The sequence below is a fragment of the Echinops telfairi genome, unplaced genomic scaffold (genome assembly GCF_000313985.2).
Source record: "Echinops telfairi isolate 266 unplaced genomic scaffold, ASM31398v2 ScPeMD7_7400;HRSCAF=8409, whole genome shotgun sequence".
NCBI lineage: Eukaryota > Metazoa > Chordata > Mammalia > Afrosoricida > Tenrecidae > Echinops > Echinops telfairi.
Genome location: NW_022111300.1, coordinates 58816758 through 58837065, shown reverse-complemented (window position 1 = coordinate 58837065; position 20308 = coordinate 58816758). Strand labels below are relative to the sequence as shown.

Sequence of the window (20308 nt, the reverse complement as noted above, 5' to 3'; positions counted from 1 at the left end):
CATATCCTGGCAAAATAGCCACATGGTAGTCGAAAACCATATACCCTAGCTTGTTGTGCATTCTTTCCAAAAATCGGGACTTTTTAAAAATGCCGCGGGACGGGGGAAAAATTGTTAAAAATTGGGACTGTCCCGCCAAAAGCGGGACGTCTGGTCACCTTAGTGTAGAACCCTCGAAGGCATCTGCTCACAGCTTAACTACTCTTCTGACATGTCTGCCTGGGACGACCTGCTGGTATTTGACATCCAGTGGGTTAGCTTCCAGCCTCACAGCAACGTGCAGGCCAGCAGCACTAGGGCTGCTTCTAAATAGGGTCTTGTAGGTAGCATCAGTCAAGCTAATAGAAGGTTGTGAGAGCTAAGGGTTCGTATCAAAGGGAACACAGATTAGGTAATGGAAGAAGCTAGTTCAAAATACCAGGCACGGCCCCGTGGTCAGTTGTGCAGATGTGTGGGCAGTCATTGTTAAAAGCATTCACCCCTTATCAAATATTTCTGTTCTGTTCACTCAAAAAATGTAGGATGTAAATGGGGCAGTGTGCTTCTGGTCACACACGTGTTAGTTGCACACGTATGACTTTATTTTTGGCTTCTGTTGGAGATGATGTATGCTTTTAGGGGATATGTACAGGTTTGCCCAGGTGACAAAGGGTAGACTGTGGCAGTTGGGCTTTGTTGGCTGGGCCAGGGTTCTCAGTGGTGGCAGTGGACCCCACTAGCCCTCGAAGATGTGACCTAATATAATATAATCAACTTCATGATGGGATCCGTTGTGAGCAGCCAAGCACTTGTAAGATTGGGTGGTGTGCAACGCCCTTTTCAAGTCACGGCTGTGATGCCACTGAAAGGTGTCCTGGGGGGCGGGGAGTGTGGCCTCTTTCCCATATAAGCAGACGCTGTGGAAAAGCATGCTGGCTTCTTGCTAGGTCAAGATCCCAAGTCTGACTCATAAGCCCCCAATCCTTTGGACTTTGAGTCAATGGCCCGCTATATTGCCTGCCACACTGGGAGTGACCTGCCAACCTTGGATTCATTTGCCTCTGCAGCCACCAGCCTGTATTACCTACCTATCTGCCTAGCTTGGGTTCGTCGGCACCCATAACTATGGGAATCGGGACACCTGTCCAACCTAATGTGCTCCACAGACTTGGTGGACCAGACTTGGACTTGACGGCTTCTACCACTTTGAGTCATGTTCTTGATATAAATTTCTTTCTATCTATGCATCTATAGGTCATGCTGGAGCAGGGTGGGCCCCAATCCTACAAGACTGGGGGCAGAAGGAGGATGCCACAGAAGGTTACAGTGGCAAGACAGAGAACCCCGGGAGCCACCAGAAGCTGGTGGAGAGACATGAGGCGCTACTTCCTTAAAGCCACAGGAGGACTCCACACAGCCGACACCTTGGACTTAGACTTCACACGGGGAGGCGGTCAAGTTTTGTTCTTATAAGCCACCTGGTTTGTGGTACTTTGTGAACTTCTTCTCAGAGTGATCTAGAGCGATCCTCCCCAGTCCAGGGGGCCCTTCCAGGAAGTCCCTCTCGGAGCTGGGGAACTTTCTGGGGAGTCACTCCCAGGCTTGAGGTCCATGCAGTTTTCCTCTGACCAGGGGCAACATCAGGGTGGCTCTCAGACACGGGGACCTACTGTACTCCACTCAGACCCTCAACACCTCCCAAGGCAGCACCCCCAGCCCGGGGACCTTCCAGAAGTTTCCTCTCAGGGAGAACGGTCTGCACTGGCCTCATCTTTTTTCTCAGCAGCCAGTGACCATGGGGAAGCAGGGGGCCCTTGGGGTGCAGGACCCCTCATCGGAGAGTGCAAGTAGGAGGGTGGGGCCCAGTTCCTCTCAGGCAGCTCCTCCCTGCCCCATGCCCATGGCACATTGCAGGGGTCTCCCTCGCTCAGCTTGGTACCTTGAAGCCAAATCCTCCCTCACTTCCGACACACTGTGAGGTCGGTCCCCAGGTGTGGCGTGAGTGGGGGGGCCAGGGAGCTGAGGGAGAGACATTTCATGCATCCCTTCCACAAAGACCCCACTGCCTACAAAGGCACGACCCCGGAAACGGGTTAGGGCTCCAGCAGATGTTTCATCTGCATCACGCCCTCGTCACCAGCCAGTGCATCTCGCCAGTCCCAAAGGTCTTTGGGAGGCAGGCTGGGGGCCACAGTGGGCAGGAGGAGGCTGGGCAGACTGGCCTGGTGAGGGCAGACTGTGCCATGAGCACTTTCCAAGCATGACTGCGTCCCCCCTGGGGCCGTGTGCTGGCTCACAGGGCATCTCAGGACAGCTTGGCTCAGACAGCTCTGTATTTGGGACGCTTTGTCTCCCACGCCGTTGCAGGCAGCACTGGTCATCCTCCCCCGGAGGCTCCTTAACCACTTCACTGGGTCCTCGCCTGGCACACCCCACCCCCGACCATGGGACACTCACACACGGAGTCCATTCTGATGCAGTGACACTGTGGGACAGAGTGGAGCTGCCCTGTGGTTTCTGAGACAGTAACTCTGCACGGAAATACAGAGCCTCGTCTGTCTTTCTCCCACAGAGCGGCCGGTGGTTTCCAACCGCTGATCTCATGGTTAGTAGCCCAACCTGTGACCCCTACACCACCAGTGCTCCTGCGAGGACCGCAGAGCTGGTGGCCGTTATGTGCTGCATGGAACATCCTGCTGAGAGGTGGTGTTTTCAGGAGTGGACAGCGTGGTGAAATCAAGGCGCTGGGGTTCTCTTCAAGGTCACTGAATTGTGATATAATTATGTGGACTCCGTGGTTGTCCAGGGCCCTGGCACTCTAACTAGGACAACTTCCCAGGAAGCCTGGAGGGCTGAAAATTCTGTGCTGACCATGGGTCCCGTGGGTCACTGGACAGTTAGGTGTTCTCAAAGTGCACCCGACCGAAGCCCTGCTGAGCCTCAGGACACACGTCTGAGGTCACAGGGGCATCCTATGGCCTGGCCCTGGCCCACACTGGCCACCCGGAGGGACCCTCACGGGCCCGCTGCCCAAGCTGGTGGCCACGGAGGTCCGTGTTCATGACTCCCAGAGATGTGGCCCTCCACTCGGCTAGGGTGCTTGACTTGGGGAGCCCCTTCTCTCCAGAGGCCAGCCTTCCACTTTGGGGCCGAGTCTCTCACGGTGAGAACGTGAACATATACCACCTGCCCGTGCCCCCCACTACCCACCGGGCACTGGTGTCCACGCCTCTTCCCGAGCCCCACCTCCCTGTGGACCTTTGGACTTCTGAATCGTGTCCTGTGTGGCAGACTGGCCCTCCTTGGACTTGCCGCAGGAGGCCAGGAGGCAGTAAGAGACACCCTCGACACACCCCATGCACAGAAGTGCCGAAGGAGTCGGCCAGGGCTCCCCTCTGGCCTGTCGCTGACGTGGGTGCAAGCCCAGCAGTGGGGCAGCCCGAAGCCCGGCTCCTGGCACTCACCCCGGCCCTGGCAGGGGCCAGAGATCTCCCTCCAGAAGAGCCAGTCACAGAGACTCAAGAGCACGCAAGATGTCACTGTCCCGTGTCCCGGCGTGTCGGCGTGCAGAGGACGGGGGCTCCCATCACCCAGGCCTGCTGACAGGGAGCGGGAACAGCCCCACACTAGGATTCCTTGTCTTGAGGTTGTGCGAAAGGCGGCCAGGGGAGAGGACTGAGCACCAAAGCAGTCCCTGGTTGAGACCTGAGGCACGAATGCATTCCTTTGACTCAGCGCCTCCCCAAGACTTTGATTTTGTGACCACATAATTTAAAGAAGCAAGCCAGAGGGGAGGAGCTTGAGAGACAAGGGAGCAGAGCACCAGTGGGTGAAGACTCAGCACAGGCGATGGCCACCCTTCTCACGATACCCGAGCCCTCTAGGAGCCAAGCTGGGCGGGGACGGCTGTGACGGTGACCACACAGGAAGCACGCCCTGGGCGACACTGGCACTCTGGCACAAGAGGTGAAGGGTGCTCAGCTCAAACTATGAGGGACACAGGGGTCAGACAGCACGCGGGTACCCTGCAGCCCGTGAGTGGCGATCCTCAACATCCGAGTCACCCCCAGTGCACTTCCCTCCACAGGGCACCACTGTTGACTGACTTGCTTGGGACCAGCGTCTGTGTGCACTGTGCAGGGAAGCATCCAGGCGGCGGGCTCCCCTGCACTGGCTAAGGTGTGTATAGAAATGGGAATCAGAATTCTCCAGACCTCCTCCCCATCCAGAGGGATGCGTTTGTACCTGAGATACATAGATGTGTGTGTGTATCTGGCTGCCACGACCTCTGTCGATTGCTGAGAACGAGGGCGCCACTTTGAGGGCTGCAGTGCGCCGGGCACAAGCCCTGGCATTTACATCGCCCCCTCGGCTCGTGCAAGTTGGACACTGAACACAGAAGACCCAAGCGGCAGCGGCGCGTCTGAGTTGTGGTGCTGGTGAAAGCCGTGGGCGGTGCCACGGACTGCCAGAGAATAAGCAGCTCTGTCTCGCAAGGACGGCCGGGGTGCTCCCCAGTGGCCGGGAGGGGCGGACTTCGCCAACTATACGTGGAGGATGCTGTGTGCGGTAGAGAGGTAGCGAGAGGGGCAGGCCTGCGGCGAGACGGATGGACGCGGTGAGGACGGCCCAAGTTGTAGAGTCACCGGGACTCAGACCCGACTCGATGGTGCCTAACTACCCCCTGTTCCATCCCGGGCGCCGAGGCTCGGTTCTCTAGAAGGGCAACACCGCTGGAGGTCACATATGTAAGAGGGGGTCTCGGTGCACGGCAGAATGGAACAAAATAGCCATGATTTCTCTAGGGGCCAGGGAGCAGGGGGACGCAGGCTCTTGACCTTGTCCATCTTCTTAGAGGGGCTCCCTGTCCTCCATCTCAGATGCAGGGAGTCAGGAGCAGCCCTCAGCTTGGGTATGCCCGGGCCTGGTCCCGGGGAACCACCCAGCAGCCCCTACACGGGGTCTTCTCCATGAAGACCCCACCCGGCCATCCTGGTGGGGCTCACGGGTCGGTTTCTGATGTCCATCTTCAGGGTAACCAGACTGTGTAGCTTTACAACTTGTTGGATTTGACGTGGATCCGAGGGAGGGGTGGGGGAGACTCAGGGTGGGGCTGCCAGTAAGCGAGGCCCTCACGCATATGCACACACACGACACACGGACTCCCCCCGCCCAGCCCCAGCCTGGCCGCTGCCTTCCTGAAGCCCATCTCAAGGTTAACCGTCTGTGGTGACAATCACGGTGCCACTGGAGAACCCTCCCGTCCTGTCTGGGTCCCAGCATCCCTGGGTCAGCCCACCATCCCCAGCGACACTCCCAGCCTGCTTTCTCCGCAGCCCCCGCCACGTCTCCAAATGGCTCTTCTGTGTCAGGCCCACCAGGAAACTCACCCGGCTCGCAGCGACAGCTGCTCTTTTCTCCCCTCCATGCCAGGCCGAGGGCCCGCTGGAGATGGTGGTGAATCACCAAGGAGCTTCCTCATGGCGCGTGGCCTCACCATGGAGGCCAGGGCACAGCTTACTGTCTTCCAGGCAGAGCAGGACAAGGCTGCCTGTGTCCCCAAGACAGGGCCCGAAGAACCGGCCAGTGGATCCTCCCCAACTTCCCACCTCTCTTCTCAGAGCCCCTGGGTCTGTCAACTCTGCCGCAGGGTGGACCACGTTGCCCGCTGCCCTTCCTCAGAAAGCCACGGGCTGGGCAGAGGGTGGCCCGGCAGGTGAGGCAGTGGGAGGGCCGCGGAGTCCGGGTGGGAGCAGGGGCCTGAGAGTCCTGTGTGGCTCTGACACCCCGTCGGGGGTGGGGGTGGGGTGGGGAGGTGAGGCTGGAGCCACAGGGGCAACGGAGGCCCTGGTGGTGCTGAGCTGGGCCCTCCCGCAGGCACTCTGGAAGAATGGGCTGGCAACCTGCCACTGAAGTCAGCCCTGGACACCTGAAGGAGGGAGTTCTCTCTCTGACCACACGGCGTGGCCAGGGGCTGGTGGCCACTCCACGGTAAACAGCTTGGCCTCGACCAGGCTGGGGCCCGTCCTTCCGTGTCCTATGACGCCAGCCAGGGGTCTCCAGTCGCCACGGATGCATGTGCAAGCAGGGCGGGGAGTATGGGCGACCACGGCAGAGGTGGGCGGCACGCGTATCTCGTGAATCATGTTGCTGGTGACGGATCCTCAAAGCACCCCGGCCACCCAAGTGCCACGTGTGCTGTCTCGGGAGAGGCACAGCAGAAAGCTGCTGAGAAGCAAGGCTGGCGGGACCCTGTCTCGTGTAGCCTGGATGTAGGAGGGGGACCGCCTTCCAGTGGACACTGAAGGACCGGGCAAAACCGTCCCTGTGGGTGTCTGAGACTAACCCTTTCTCCTGTGGAGCAGCTGGTGGTTTCGAACTTGCAGTCCTTTTCAATGGGTAACTCACCCTGTCACCAAAGCCCTCAGGAGGGACTGTCCCTGGGAAAGGACATCCCGTGTGGTGGTGGTGGCGGGTGTCACTGAAACTGAGGAGGACCCACCAGGAGATGGACCGACACCGAGGCTACAGCAGCGGGCTCACCCCTAACGGTGGCCGTGAGGTTGGAGCAGAACCGGGCAGCATTTGGTTCTGTTGCAAGGGGCGGCTAAGCCGGCACCCACTGGACACCCGCTGGACACCCACTGGACAGCAGCTCTCGGCAGTGGCGCCGCCTTAGCCGGCCCTGGCAGTGTTGCAGGCCAGAGCGCGGCAGCCTGCGGGAAGGCTGGGAGCTGGAATCCGCCTGGAGGTCCTCGGAATCGAGGCGTTGACTTCGGACAAACCAGCGCTGGAGGGGCACACACTTCCCCAGTCATGGGGGGAGGAGGGGTGAGTGACTGAGAGCCGGGGTTGATGGCACAACCACCGGGTAGGTGCTTTGGCTTTGGGCTTGGTGTCAGGAGCCCAGGTGGAACAGCTGCTGCGGCCCTGGACTGCTGATCACGGGAGAGCCGAGGCTGTCGGCTCCTGTAGCGGGCGCCTCACCGGCAGAAAAGCTCCACACCAGCGGGTTGACCCCAAGTGCGGACCCTGCCGTGAGCAGTGCAACTTGAGACCCTGGGCTCCTGGGGTAGACTCGGACCCCTCTGCTGGGTCATGGGGACGGACGTGGGTGGGGGTGGATGGGGGGATGTGTGCACGGTGCCCTCCTCTGTGCGGTGCGTGGCTGTGCCTGTGGCCTGCAAGGGCCGAGTAAACCGGTGGCTGGTGCAGGTCGGCAGCCTGTCCTTCTGACATCGTGTCCAGGGGCCTTCACCTACCCTGCTGGGCACAATCATGCCTCCCCAGGTCCCAGGGGCTCATTTGGTTTCTGTTCTGATATAGGGGCCACGGGTCCTCGGTGGGGCCTTGAGGAGGGTCTTTGAGCACCAGGCTCCCCTTGAAGGCTGCTCTGGTTGCACGAAGGATTAAATGCTACCTGAGATATTTCTACCCTAAACCAGCTGCCAGTGGCAGCGGGAGGAACCGCGAGCCCACAGTCCTGGCGCGGCATGGGCAGCGGCAGGCTCATGGGGAAGGTTTCCATGGAAAAACAGCCCTTTTTTTAAATGAAACATGAATGAGATGCCGGGAGAGGGCTATCACTTTGTAAAGGTCACCTTCGAGCTGGTAGCAGGCGGCGGCGGTCCTGTCACCGCGTGCCGGAGGACCACCAGTCAGTCCCTGCAGCTCGTTACTGAACTAGGAAATCCTGTCCCTTGCTTACTAGGGGTGGGCAGTGAAGGGGCCCTGGAGCAAGAGCTGGCTTGGCCCAGAGCAGGGGGAGGGTCAGAGGGGCAGGAGGAGATGCTGAGAGAGGTTAGCGGCCAGCTCTCTGCTGGAGGCTCTGAGAGGTGCCACTGCTCAGGGTGTTGGACTTACGCACAGGAGGTGCCCTTTCTGCCCCCACCCAGCCAGGATGGGAAATGTCCTCTTATCCACAAACACCCAGGAAACGGGGTAAAGGCGCAGACGTGTGCTTCAGAGGCCGGGACCAGAAACGACCATGTAGGCGGCGTGCTGGACGCAGTCGTTTTATTCAAAAGGAAACAGAAATGGAACCAAAATGACCTGAGCCTCTGGGGGGAGGCGCTTCTTCTACAGTCTCGGGAGAGAAATAAAGAGCAGTCACGTCAAGAAACAAATTCCTGCAACACCAGCCCGTGTTCGGGGGTCGTGCAAATCCACAGCCCGACAGCAGAGCATGGGGCCGGGCATGCCTCTCGTCTGCAGACGTTCCACGTCAGATGCCGCAGGGACACGAGCCCCACGCCCAGCCGCGCGCACACAGATGCACACACACTGTGTCAGAGAGCACGGGCACTGCGGCCGGCCCTCCGAGGCTGTGTCCACTCAGGGCGGGCGCGTGGGCGCACGTGAGATTCCAGGCTTCGCTCAGCCACAGGCCTCCGGAGAATTCCTTTACGCACAGCGCAACAGGGCCCACACCCGAGGCCGAGGAGGGGACACACAAATGGACTGGCCACTGCCTTTGGTCTGAGAGGCCCTCGGGCGCCGCGGGTTCAGAAATGCGAGAAAACAGACAGGAAGAATGGCAGCGAGCTGCTTCCAGACGAGTAACCATGGCTGGGGGCCCGCAGCTGGGCGCTCCCAGAGGGTCTGGGTTCCCCGCCACCAGGGCCCTGCTGGGGGCTGCGGCAGGTCTGCGCATGTGTGTGGAGAGAAGGCCAGGGGCCCAGATACCTGTCAGGCCTCCTGCAGCTCAGAGCTCTCCCTCTGGATCACAGCAGTTGCCGCCGCCGGGGAGCCGGCCTGCGTGTAGATGACCATGCTGGTCAGCTGCTCAGGGGCCCCGGCATCTGCGCTCAGAGGGGCCCCGGCGGGCAGGCCCTCGGGGGAGCCAGCCGTCTCGATGACAGTGTGCGCGTAGAGGCCGGCCTCCTCATGCAGGCCGGGGGGCAGCTCGGTGACGATGTAGTGCGTGGCACCCTCAGGGAAGCCGCCGGCCGACTCCTGGACCATGGCCTGGACCAGCTCCTCGGTGACGATGATCTGCGAGACCTCGCCGTCCGACTCCAGCAGGTCCATGTGCTCGGCCGGGCTCCGCAGGCTGCGCGGGCCGGCCTCCTGCATGACCAGCTGCGCCCCCTCCCGCGCCACCATGTGCACGGCGCCCCCCTCGTGCACGATGAACTGGGTGGCGCCCTCGTGCAGCAGCTGGTCTGCGGTGGTGGCGTCACAGACAGCTAGCTGCAGCACGTCCTGCACCACCTTCCTGAAGGCCACCTGCGCCCTCTCCTGGGGGGACAGCAGGCCTGAGGGCCGGACCACCTGGGCCACCAGCTCCATTGGCTCCAGCTCGGCTGGGCCACCCTGCACGTCCGGGAAGAGGGGTAGCTCAGGGGCCTCAGGGGCCCCGGGGGCAGGGCTGGCCTCCTGGCCGGGCACATGGATCAGCAGGTCCCTGTGACCGCACCTGCTCTTCTCCTCTCGGCCCGTCCGGCCTTCGGCCTCGCCCAGTTCTGAGACGGCACAAAGGAGCGCGTCCAGGGCCGAGGAGTCGGGCGGTGCCACGCTGGCCTCGGCCAGGCCGACCACCTCCTGCTTGGCCACCTGCTGGAGCAGGGCCCCGCTGGCACCCAGAGGCCCGCCGTCCCTGTCGCAGCCCTCCCCCGAGCCCCCGACCACCAGCACCTGCTCCGGGAGCAGCGGGCTGTGCGCCGCGCCCTGGCTGGTGGAGACGACCTGGCCGTCCTCCCGGAGGTGCAGCACGCGGGCCACCTGCCCGGCCATGGCCAGCGTCTGCAGGGTGGTGGCGGCCGCCTCCTCCACCGAGGCATCGATGGCGAAGTCCCCGTCGTAGCCCTGGATGATGATGAGCTGCTGGAGCTGCTGGGCTGGGGCTGGCGGCCGGCGGCCACTCCGCAGGGGCATGTCCTTGGCCGGGGCCTCATCGGCCAGGGTGGCCGCAGTGAAGGGACTGTCTGTCTCCACGAAGGCCGCGCCCTGCCCCTTCAGCCGGCACTCGTAGGACTTGGAGACGATGCCTGCGGAGACAGCGACCAGTTAGTGCTCAGACCCTGCCCGGGGATGCCCGGCCACATGGTTACTGACCTCAAGAGTCTTTTAGAAGCTGCGATGTCAAGCCTGGGCCCTTCAATTACTCTCCGACAGAGCCATGCACACTCCACTCAAATGGCCCCGTGGCCTCGAGCTCACTGCGACCCGTGTGCACTGTATCGCCCATCTCTGGGTGAGGTGGTCTGGGCGGGAGGTGGCGTGCCCAGTGGTAAAGTCACATGATGAGGGGCCAGGACATGAGGCTGGAGAGGGGTGGGTTCCCTATGGTGTTTGCCGCGCCCCCTCCCTCCACATTGCTGATGTGGGTGGGTCTTAACATGCGACAGGACCCGCACGCCCAAGAAACCCTGTCTCGGAGTTCACGGAGGGGGCGCTGGCTCTTGCAGAGAGAGTCCCTGCTCCCCTCACCTGCTCCACAGGGAGGCAGGACCATCTCTGGGGGCTCAGTGGGTAGAGTGCGACCATGCTGGTCGTGAGGTCACCGCTCCTAGGGAGGCAGACAAGGCCTGCCCGACCCACGGGGACCCCGCTCACTGCGGCCCCACACAGGGGCCAGCAACCAAAGGCCTTGTTTGGAATGAGGCAGCCTCTCAAAGTTCACGGACAAGAGAATTCACAGACCACTGTGCGGCCTCGTCAGCCTCTGGCGCCCCTCGGGTAGTGAGTGCTGGCATGGACACTGGCTTGTTCGGCAATCACAGCTCACTGCTGTGCGCACCCCGCCCTCTGGTGTAGCTGCGGGCCTGTGCTGCCCACAGGGCCCTGCGTTTTGCGCCAAGCTCGGCTGTGGCAGGGACGGGGCTCTTCCCTGCCTGCCTGCGCCCACTGCGGCCATTCCTGAGTGCGGGTCGTTTTCTGTCTAGTCCTGGCAGGGGAAGCATGGGGAGTGAGGCCTTTGGAAACCCACACAAAGCGGCATAAGCGGGCACCTGGGCACACTGCATCAAGAAGGGGGAGGCACACGATTCTCAGCGAGCCCTGCGATCAGGCTGAGGAGGGTAGAAGTGTCCCCGGAACCTGGCAGCCCTGCGTGCCAGCGACACTGCTCTCCGCAGCACATGGAGTCGGTGTGAATGCACAGGTGGGGACACCACTTCCGACAGGCAGCGGAGCCACGTGGGCAGTCAGTGCTGTCACGGGGCCCGGGGAGTCTGCACCTCGGCCGGCCCAGCACCTCCACACAGTTCATAAATGCTGGTACCGGCCGGCGTTTGATTCAGCAATTTAATAACCTGGCCTGCTGTCAGCACTGCTCTGAAGAATAGCACCTATAAAGTGTAACCGCCTCGATCAGACTGGAGACGCTGCACCTACTGACTGATGCCACCCCCAACCCCCCCCCAGCCATCGTGAATTAATGCGTGTGGGCGACGGAGAAGTTCAAGTGTCAGTTAAACTAACGTGAGCCTCACCTGCCCAGAACTGTGCACTGGCCCCGCTGTGCTGGGGACGGGCTGGGTGCCCTGGCTTCCATGCCGGAGGTCTCTGTGGCCGAGTCCACACAAGGGTGCGCCAGGTCTCGGGGTGCTAACAACAGATCTGCACCTTGCCCATCTCCTGGGCTCTGCTTCTTGGAGGGCAGCTCCCTGCAGGGCCTGTGCTGGGGACGGAGACCACACTCTCTGCTCCTGGCGCTACGTACTCTGAGCTCACAACCCGGCTGGCGTGGAATGGTTCTGGGCGCTTGAGGCTTTGTTTGCAGGGAAATGGCTTCTAATGAGCTCACCTTCCCCTGCATCCCTTAGACTCCCCTCTAAGCTGACCACCTCAGGAGCTGGGAGGCACTGAGCCCACCTTGTGGGGCTGGCGGGGTGGCCCGGGAGAGACCCCCGCCCCTACATCTTGCTAAGGGCCGCACGCTGCTGTCTGCTAGCCCCCGGGAAGCTGCAAGCAGGGCGGGCACCTGACGGCTGGGCCTGAGGTTCTTCTGTTACTGTCATCGTTTCCCCACAGAATAAATACCTTATGCTTTCGTTAAGCTTACATTTAATTAAAATGTACAGAATTTGTGCCGTAAATGCGAATGAAACATATAAAACAAGGGCCCCCTCTCTTGAAGGCGTACATTGTGAATGAAAAATGTCATTACAGACTAAAAAATTTTGCAGTAAACAGGGTCTACAGAGAGAAGTTTCCCTGTAATGACATCCATAAACCACACAAATGGCACTTTTAGTACCATCCTGAATCTGGCACGTTCTGTACTCTACACACAATCTAAATGGTCTGATCATAGCGCATAATACTCCATTGGGTTTATAGAACAATCAATGTTCCATAAAATGATGTATTTATCCAATAGTAGGCCCAGCAGTTACTGGCGTTTGACACTGCGCAGCCGGCCCCTCCCCCTCGCGGGCGCCCGGCTGCAGCACGCATTTTACACGACTTCAACAACTGCATCCCGTCAGTGTCAAGCCAGTTGTTGAAGCCTCAGAGTGGCTTAGGGAAGGGAAAGGAGAAGGGGGGGACCGACCTCATAATAAAAATTCATGGAATTTTCAGGAGTCTGAGAACGGATGACAAGGGAAAGGTCACAGTGTGTCCCCACTACAACGGGGTCAGGGGTGGCCGGCAGTTTTGGAGCTGACGGCTGATTTCACGCATCGTGTAGCAGATAAAGACAGCGTCACCGAGCCCGTGGCGGCGCGCTGCCTAATGTGGTGGGAGAGCCGGGGCTAATGCGACGTGAAAGTGGCCGCGCTGCTACCAGCAAACACTTCTTGTCCAGCCCATGCGCTCCCTGGAATCCCAGAAAAGCTGGGTGCTGCGGGTGCAGTCCCCGGGGCGGCAGGGTGGGTGCCTGCGTGTTGTATTCAGCAGGGCTACTTGTCGGAGCCTCAGCGAGAGCCCCTGCACTAGGCGGGGTATAGAAAGACTCCTTTTCGGTGCCACAATTTGGGGGCCCTGCTGTTCCTAGCTCCAGAGAGTTTTCCTCAACTTCCGTTTTAAGATGTAATTTTAACAGGGGTGTTAAGACATCATACTTAGTGTCTATTAAAGTGAAACAATATGAGCAGGTTATGCTAATAAATTAGAGCCATATATTTTAATGTCACAAAAGCGTGTAAGTTTCCAAGTGAAAGCAGGTAAAATGACAAATTAAAATTCCATGAAATATAACCTTTTTGAGATTTCAAAGCAGGGAATAAATTACTCTTACATTAGCAGGCACCAATAGTCTAGCCAGTCAAATCAATACCGATAACAGCTGTATAAAGTATTCATTTCACAGACAACAGTAACTACCTGGGGTTCTGGCAGGTCGCCCCAAGACAGAGCTCCTACCTGACTCTGAACCTCCCGTGTGAATGCTGGCTTCCCAGCACCCAGTGCCTCGCGCAGTGTGAACCTCCACCTGGTCCTGCCGGGCTTAGGGACCCGTTGGGGGCCAAGGAAAGGGGGCCAGGCTTGCAGGTGACTGAGAAAAGGGGAGTTGGGACTTCTCAGCCTCCCAGTCCAATCACTACGTGACAATAAGGTGTGGTGCATACCATGTGCCACAGGAGTAACATGTGAGGGGTCTGCACAGCGTGGCTGTTTCCCATGTGTGCTATGTGCACAAAACATGGGGCTTGTGGATTTTTCAGTTTTGTGGTTTTCAGAGACCATACCATGCCTCAGCTATTTTCAAGGATTAGAAATTGCAACTTGGTCACTGTTACTAAAATCAACGTAAAATTAAAACTAGCGAGGTTATCTGTGATACCAAATTAAGGTCGCTAGTCTTGGTGTGCCAAGTTCAATACAGGAGCTATACTTCACAGCACAGCCTTGCTCCAGCGGGCCTGGCGATATCTGAAATACATCACAGCCTCGTCTCTGAAAAGCACAGTGGCTAGTAGATGCTTCATACACACATCATGGTGTCTGCGTGAGAACTGTGCCCTGCTTGGTGCCCACTCCACAGAGGCCACGGTGCAGAAGGTGAGGTGAGCACACACTAGCCGGGGCACAACCCCATGCGCCGTTGGGCCACTCTGCCTGCAGGACACAGATTCAGGGATGGACACTTGAGCCTTTTGCCCTAATGTCCTTCGGGACTCTCGTCAGCGTGGGGGCCCCAGAAGACCCCCCTCTACGAGGGAGACCTAGCAATGCATCTCATCTCAGCTTGGAAACCCTAACCCTCCAGGTCCCTAACTTCACCAAGAACAGCGTCCACAGGCCTGAAGGCCCCCAGGGTCCCTGGGGAGTGATGAAGGACAGAGACAGTGCTTCACCTCTGCAGTCACTGGCCCTCGGCCCGTGGATAGGGCAGCCAGACTGACACCATCATTCTCAGCACTGGGAGGCAGACACACTAATCTCACTCAGGAGCCATGTCCTGTAGGGTCTGGACAGCTTTGTGGAGAGGTGGGCAGGAGCGTGGCCCCCATGGAGACTGTGCCCCATCTCTGCCTGACGTGTAGTGAGATGGCACCCCTCTCATTCACTCATCTCTGAGAACAGACCTTCCCAGTCCCAGGAGAAGAACCAGGCAGAGGGGCGTGGGCAGGCCCAGCAGGTTCCCAATCTGCCCGGCAAGGCGACCAGCCAGGGACAGCGTCTGACTTTTCAGAGCTGCACCTGCCCTCTGACCCCGGTCTGGCCAAGCCAGTGAGAGCCTGGGGACGCCTGGAGGGTTTCCAAGATGGCCAGTCTGACAGGAGCCAGCCGACTGCCACAACTCCCTCTCACAGAGCGCTGTGTGTGTGTGTGTGTGTGTGTGTGTGTGTGTGTGTGTGTGTAGACCACAGACCTTCCTTTATCAGCTGGGTGCTTAACAACTGCCTCACCAGGTGTCGTCCTGACCACACCGCACCCATCGTACATCCCACCCCAAAACACCCCACAGAGGTCAGGGGCCCCGGGGAGGGCCACCTATCGTCACAGAGGGCATGCAGCTTCGGGGAACGTGATGCGAGTGCGTGGCGACCCTGCCTCACCCAGGGACCCTGCCCTGCTGCAGGGAGAACATAGTCGGGGCCCCCAGGCTGAAAGCCTTCCTATTTCCTGACTGAGGGAGAGGCCTATGTGACTTTGCTCTGTCCTTCGAGAACAACGGCCGGCTGGTGGGGGCAAGCAAAGCCCACCAGCTGCTCCTCTGCAGAAAGACGAGGCTGTCTGCTCCCACAGAGATTCCGTTTCAGAAGCCCAGTGTCAGTCACTCTGAGTTAGCGGACTTGGTGGCAGTGGGGGTTCTTCTGGGTGGGAATAGACTATGGTTCATCTCAACATCAAAGGACAAAGCATGGTGGAAGGCTGACAGTACCACAGCCCCATCGACTGTTCACATGAAGTTCAGGGTGAACTGGAAACAATGAAAACAAGTCCATGAGAAACATGGTCCGACCCTGAGTCTATCCCACTGATCGGAGAGAACTTGTAAGGCACAGGCGTGGCACAGTGAACACTGCTGATTAAAGACCAGATGAACTGTGGCTTGATTCAAGAAAAGCATTCTTTTTAAAATAAAATCATTTTATTAGGGGCTCATACAACTCTTATCACAACCCATACACACATCGATTGTGTAAAGCACATTTGTACATTCATTGCCATCATCATTCTCAAAACGTTTACTCTCCATTTAAGCCCCTGGCATCAGCTCCTCATTTTCCCCCCTCTCTCCCCGCTCCCCCTCCCTCATGAACCCTTGATAATTTATGAATTATTATTTTGTCATATCTTACACTGTACCACACGTCTCCCTTCACCCACTTTTCTGTTGTCTGTCCCCCAGGGAGGAGGTTATATGTTCCCCTTTTCCACCCCACCCTCCCTCCTCATCCCGGTAAGGAAAGCATTCTTGAGGAAAGCAAAGGGTCAGGAAGAGGCAGGAGAAGGAAGGCCACAGTGGGTAGCAGAAGGGCAGGGTCGCTGCTCTGCCCTGAAGAGCAGCTACAGGGAGTGGGAGAAGCAGAGTAAGAGACAGATTTCAAAGGGCATCTGACAGGACACACGAGCACTGAAGTCTGCAGATGAGAACTGCAGACCTGGAATTACAGCACCGCAAGGGACAGACATGCCTGGCACTGCTCAAACTGAAAGGGCTGGAGAGGAAAACAGAGACGTGGATTGCCAAGTTGAAGGATTCTGTGGGCAAATGTCGAATGAAGGAGGAAGCATCTGAGAAACGAGAAGTAATACACAGACTCACTGTGCCACACAGAAACATTCCAAGACAGAGCATAAGATGAAAAACCAGTGGTATTGAAGGAATAAGTCCAAGACGTACTGAAAGTATTAGCTAAAGAACAAAACTAAAAACAAGGCTCCAGGAATTCCCAGAATCCCAAAAGAAATGTTGCAACAACCAGATGAAGCACTGGAAGCACTCACTCTTCTATGCCAAGAAATCTGGAAGACAGCTACCTGGCCTACTGACTAGGGAAGGTCCACATCTGTGTCCACTCCAAAGAAAGATGACCCAACAAAAGGTGACTGTACATCAAGGAACTGCCAGAGAGTCAAGCCAGACTCAGAAGAGGAAATGGAATGTGCGCTACCACCGATAAAGCCACGTATGAATCATGGCTGAAAGCAAGAAGACAAGAAGGACATTGATTTACATTTTAATAACTATTTAAAAGCATCCAATTGTGTGCATCATAAAAACTACAGATAACGCGGGACTTCTGGGAAGATGGCGGCGGAGTGACACATACCAGAGGGAATCCGCAGAATTCAGCCCAGGAGAGTTGCTTAGAGGGCAATTCCATGCTGCTGGAACACAGGAGGAGCATCATAACGATAAGTAGGCACAGACCCATGGGGTTTTGAGGGCTGGGGGCTTTTGGCTTACCACAGTGGAGGGTGGCTGGGGCTTGACCTTGGTCCCGCCACTGTCTCTGCCGGAGCCGGGACCATTTGGTGCTCGGAAGGCAGCTTGGTCTCAAGACAGCCACAGTTTGCCACCACCTACCTTAGGGCAGGGACTGGACCCTTGCAGCTCCACAGGCAGAGGTCGGGGTTCAGCTACATTGTTACTTTTGTTTCCATCTCTTCTCTCTAAACCCCCACAGTCATGGAGGGCTGCGCAGGGGCTTTTTCTCAACACAGCCACAGCTTGCTGCCACTGCCTCCTCAGGCGGGGCCAAAACCCATGCAGCTCCATGGGCGGGGATCTGGACTCAGCTACATTGCTGCTTTTGTTTCCCTCTTCTCTATATCCCTGCACAGTCTCAGCAGGCTTACTTTTTAAGTTTTTTCTCATCTTTGTCTCTTTCTTGTTCTCTCACACTCCACTGCTGACCTCCAGACCACTCCCCTTAGCCTAGGGCATTTATGCCTGCGCCACACCCAGCTAGGTGAGCCCAACCTGTGCAGCTCGTCCGAGGCTGGGGAAGCCTTGCTGACCTCCACCAGGGGATATTCTGTCTAACTTCTTACCGGGGAATTCCTGTCTGGTGCCTGTGGGCCTAAGACAGCTTGGCCAACATTCATCAACATTCCAAGCTGCTGCAGGAACCTCTGACCAACCTCCGCAACACCAAAGCAGGCAAACCACCAGCCTTCTGGGGCACTCCCCTGAGAGGGAAGCCACAGGAGGATAAAGTGGTAGCTTAATTCCATAGTGAAATGAGCTGTAGGCAGTTCGAAGAAGCATTCCTATAAGTCTTCCAGGGAGAGCCAGTGCTCTTCGACTCCCTGGAAAATGGCAACGGCTCCTCTAAAACAACACAACACAAACAGCCATCAGCCCCAACAACCTCAATGAAAAGACAGGAGAAACAAAAGGCAATGGCAGAAGATGTCCCCAACAAAACAACATGCATAAAAGAAGCAGACATTGAGCAGCCACAGAAAGAAATATTCAGAATGCTGCTTGGAGTCATACAAGATATGAGGAAAACAATACAGAAAAGGATGGAATAATAAAGAAGATAAAGTCCGTACACCAAAGGGAAATACAGGAGCTTAGGGAGGAGATAACAAAAACCAGTAGTAAAAACATGGACCTCGAGAATCGACTGGAGGAAGCAGAGAACCGCAAGTGACCTGGAGGACAGCCAAGCAGACTTTAACAAACGTGAACAAAAATCTAATAAGATCATCAGAGAAGCTGAAGAAAACCTAAGAGCTATGTCTGATGCTATGAAGTGCAACAACATTGGAATCATTGGCTTACTGGAGGAAGAAACAACAAAGAAGTCATCTGCAATGATAGTAAGAGAACTCTTGGAGGAAAACTTCCCCAGTTAAATGAATGAAAGCCAGGCAACCATTCAGGAGGCTAAATAAAACACCAGCTAAACTGAATCCCAAGAAGAAGTCACCAAGGCACATAATAGTTAAACTATCCAACTTTGAGGAAAAGGAGAAAATCATGAGAACAGATAGGGAAAAATAAGCAATCACATATAAAGGTTCCCGAATAAGAATATGCTCAGCCCTGTCAGCAGAAACTATGAAGAAGAGGAGAGAGTGGAGTAACATATTCCAAAAATTGAAGGAAAACAACGCAAACACAAGAATACTCTACCCAGCCAAATTATCGATCAAGATAGATGGAGAGGTAAGAGTCTTCCCAGACAAGGAAAAACTCAGAGAATACGTTAGAAGAAACCCAGCCCTACAAAAGATCATTGCCGACCCAGTATAGGCAGAAGAACAACACTCACGAAGCATAAATAAGGGACTGCCACATAGAACAACCTCACCCAGAGGGCAACAAAGAGAAGACAGACGCCAAGATAGCATTGGCTTAAAGACTGGCAAACAAGTCAAGAATGATATATATACACACACACATGCATAACACACTAATGAGAAAGGAAAGCAGGAAAATACCCAACACAAAAGGTATAAGATGACATCACAGAGTCCGCCGATGGAGATAATAACCCTGAATATCAATGGTCTGAACTCAGGCATTAAAAGAATGAGGCTAGCAGACTGGCTTAAAAAACACGACCCATCAATCTGCTGCCTCCAGCAGACACATCTCAAGGCTACAGACAAAAATAGGCTGAGAATCAAAGTCTGGAGATTGGCACACCAAGCAAACAGCAATTAAAAAACAGCAGGGGTTGCAATCCTAATCTCGGATAACATTTACCTCAAAGTGCCAACCATAAAAAGAGATAAGGAGGGACACTATATAATGCTCAAGGGAATGATAAACAAAGAACCACTAAACATTGTAACCATATATTACCCGAATGAGAGACCCACTGAATACGTCAACCAAAAACTCCAAAAGATGAAAAAAGAGATTACAGCCTCAAAAATTATAGTGGGTGACTTCAATACACCACTTTCTGAGAAAGACAGACCACAGGAAAAGAAACTGAACAAGGAGGCTAGAGATCTAAACACTACAAGTAGACAATTTGACCTGATAGATATTTACAGAGCTTTTCATCCAATTACCAAAAAATTTTACATTATTCTCAATCCCACATATCACATATTCGAAGATAGACCACATGCTGGGGCATAAGGTGAATTTACATAAATTTAAGCACATTGATATCATACAGACCACTCTCTCTGACCACTGTGCCATAGGCTGGAAATCAACAAAAGGAAGATGAAGAAAACAAGAGCAAACAATTGGAGGATGGATAACTCTCTACTGCAAAAAGAGTGCGTACTGGCACAGATCAGAGATGAAATTAGGAAATTTCTAGAAACCAATGAGAATGAGCACATGATGTACCAAAACTTCTGGGACACAGTAAAGGCAGTTATCAGAGGAAGTTTCATAGCAATGCATGCACCCCTGGAAAGGAAGAGAGGATCATGATTGATATGCTGGCACAAAATTTACAACTACAGCAGAGTAAGCAGGACAATCCTACTAATAGCAAAAGAAAAGAAATAATAAAAATCAGGGCTGAGATTCAGGAGAGGGAAAATAAGAAAACTATGGAAGAAATTACTGCTGCTAAGTCGGTTCTTTGAAAGGATAAACAGAATGGACAGACCATTGGCAAACCTAACCAGAGAATGGCGGAAACAAATTTCAATAGCAAGAATAAGGGATGAAAGAGGGGACATAACAACAGACCCTAATGAAATCAAAAGGATAATTACACAGTACTACGAAGGATTGTACTCCAATGAATTCAACAATTGGAAGACATGGACAAATTCTTGGAAAAACAATCCCTCCCTAGACTATCCTCGATAGACGTCAAGAATCTCAACAGACCCATAGCAATAGAAGAAATAGACAAGGTTATCAAGAGATTACCAACAAAAAAATCCTCTGGACCAGATGGCTTCACTGGAGAATTCTACCAAGCATTTAGGGAAGAACTAACACCAATCCTGCACAAATTCTTCCAGAACATAGAAAAAGACAGCAAACTCCCAA

The 20308-nt window shown here is 55.8% G+C and overlaps 1 protein-coding gene across 1 annotated transcript in view; it reads right to left on the bottom strand.

The window, feature by feature from the left end:
- Positions 1–7969: 7969 nt before the first annotated feature.
- The window catches only part of ZNF407 (zinc finger protein 407), a 363650-nt gene continuing 351311 nt past the window's right edge, over positions 7970–20308 (bottom strand). The window contains exon 8 of the mRNA XM_004715932.2: positions 7970–9968. Coding sequence (XP_004715989.1) covers positions 8668–9968 — 1301 coding nt within the window. The 3' untranslated portion in view covers positions 7970–8667. The remainder of the gene's footprint in view (positions 9969–20308) is intronic.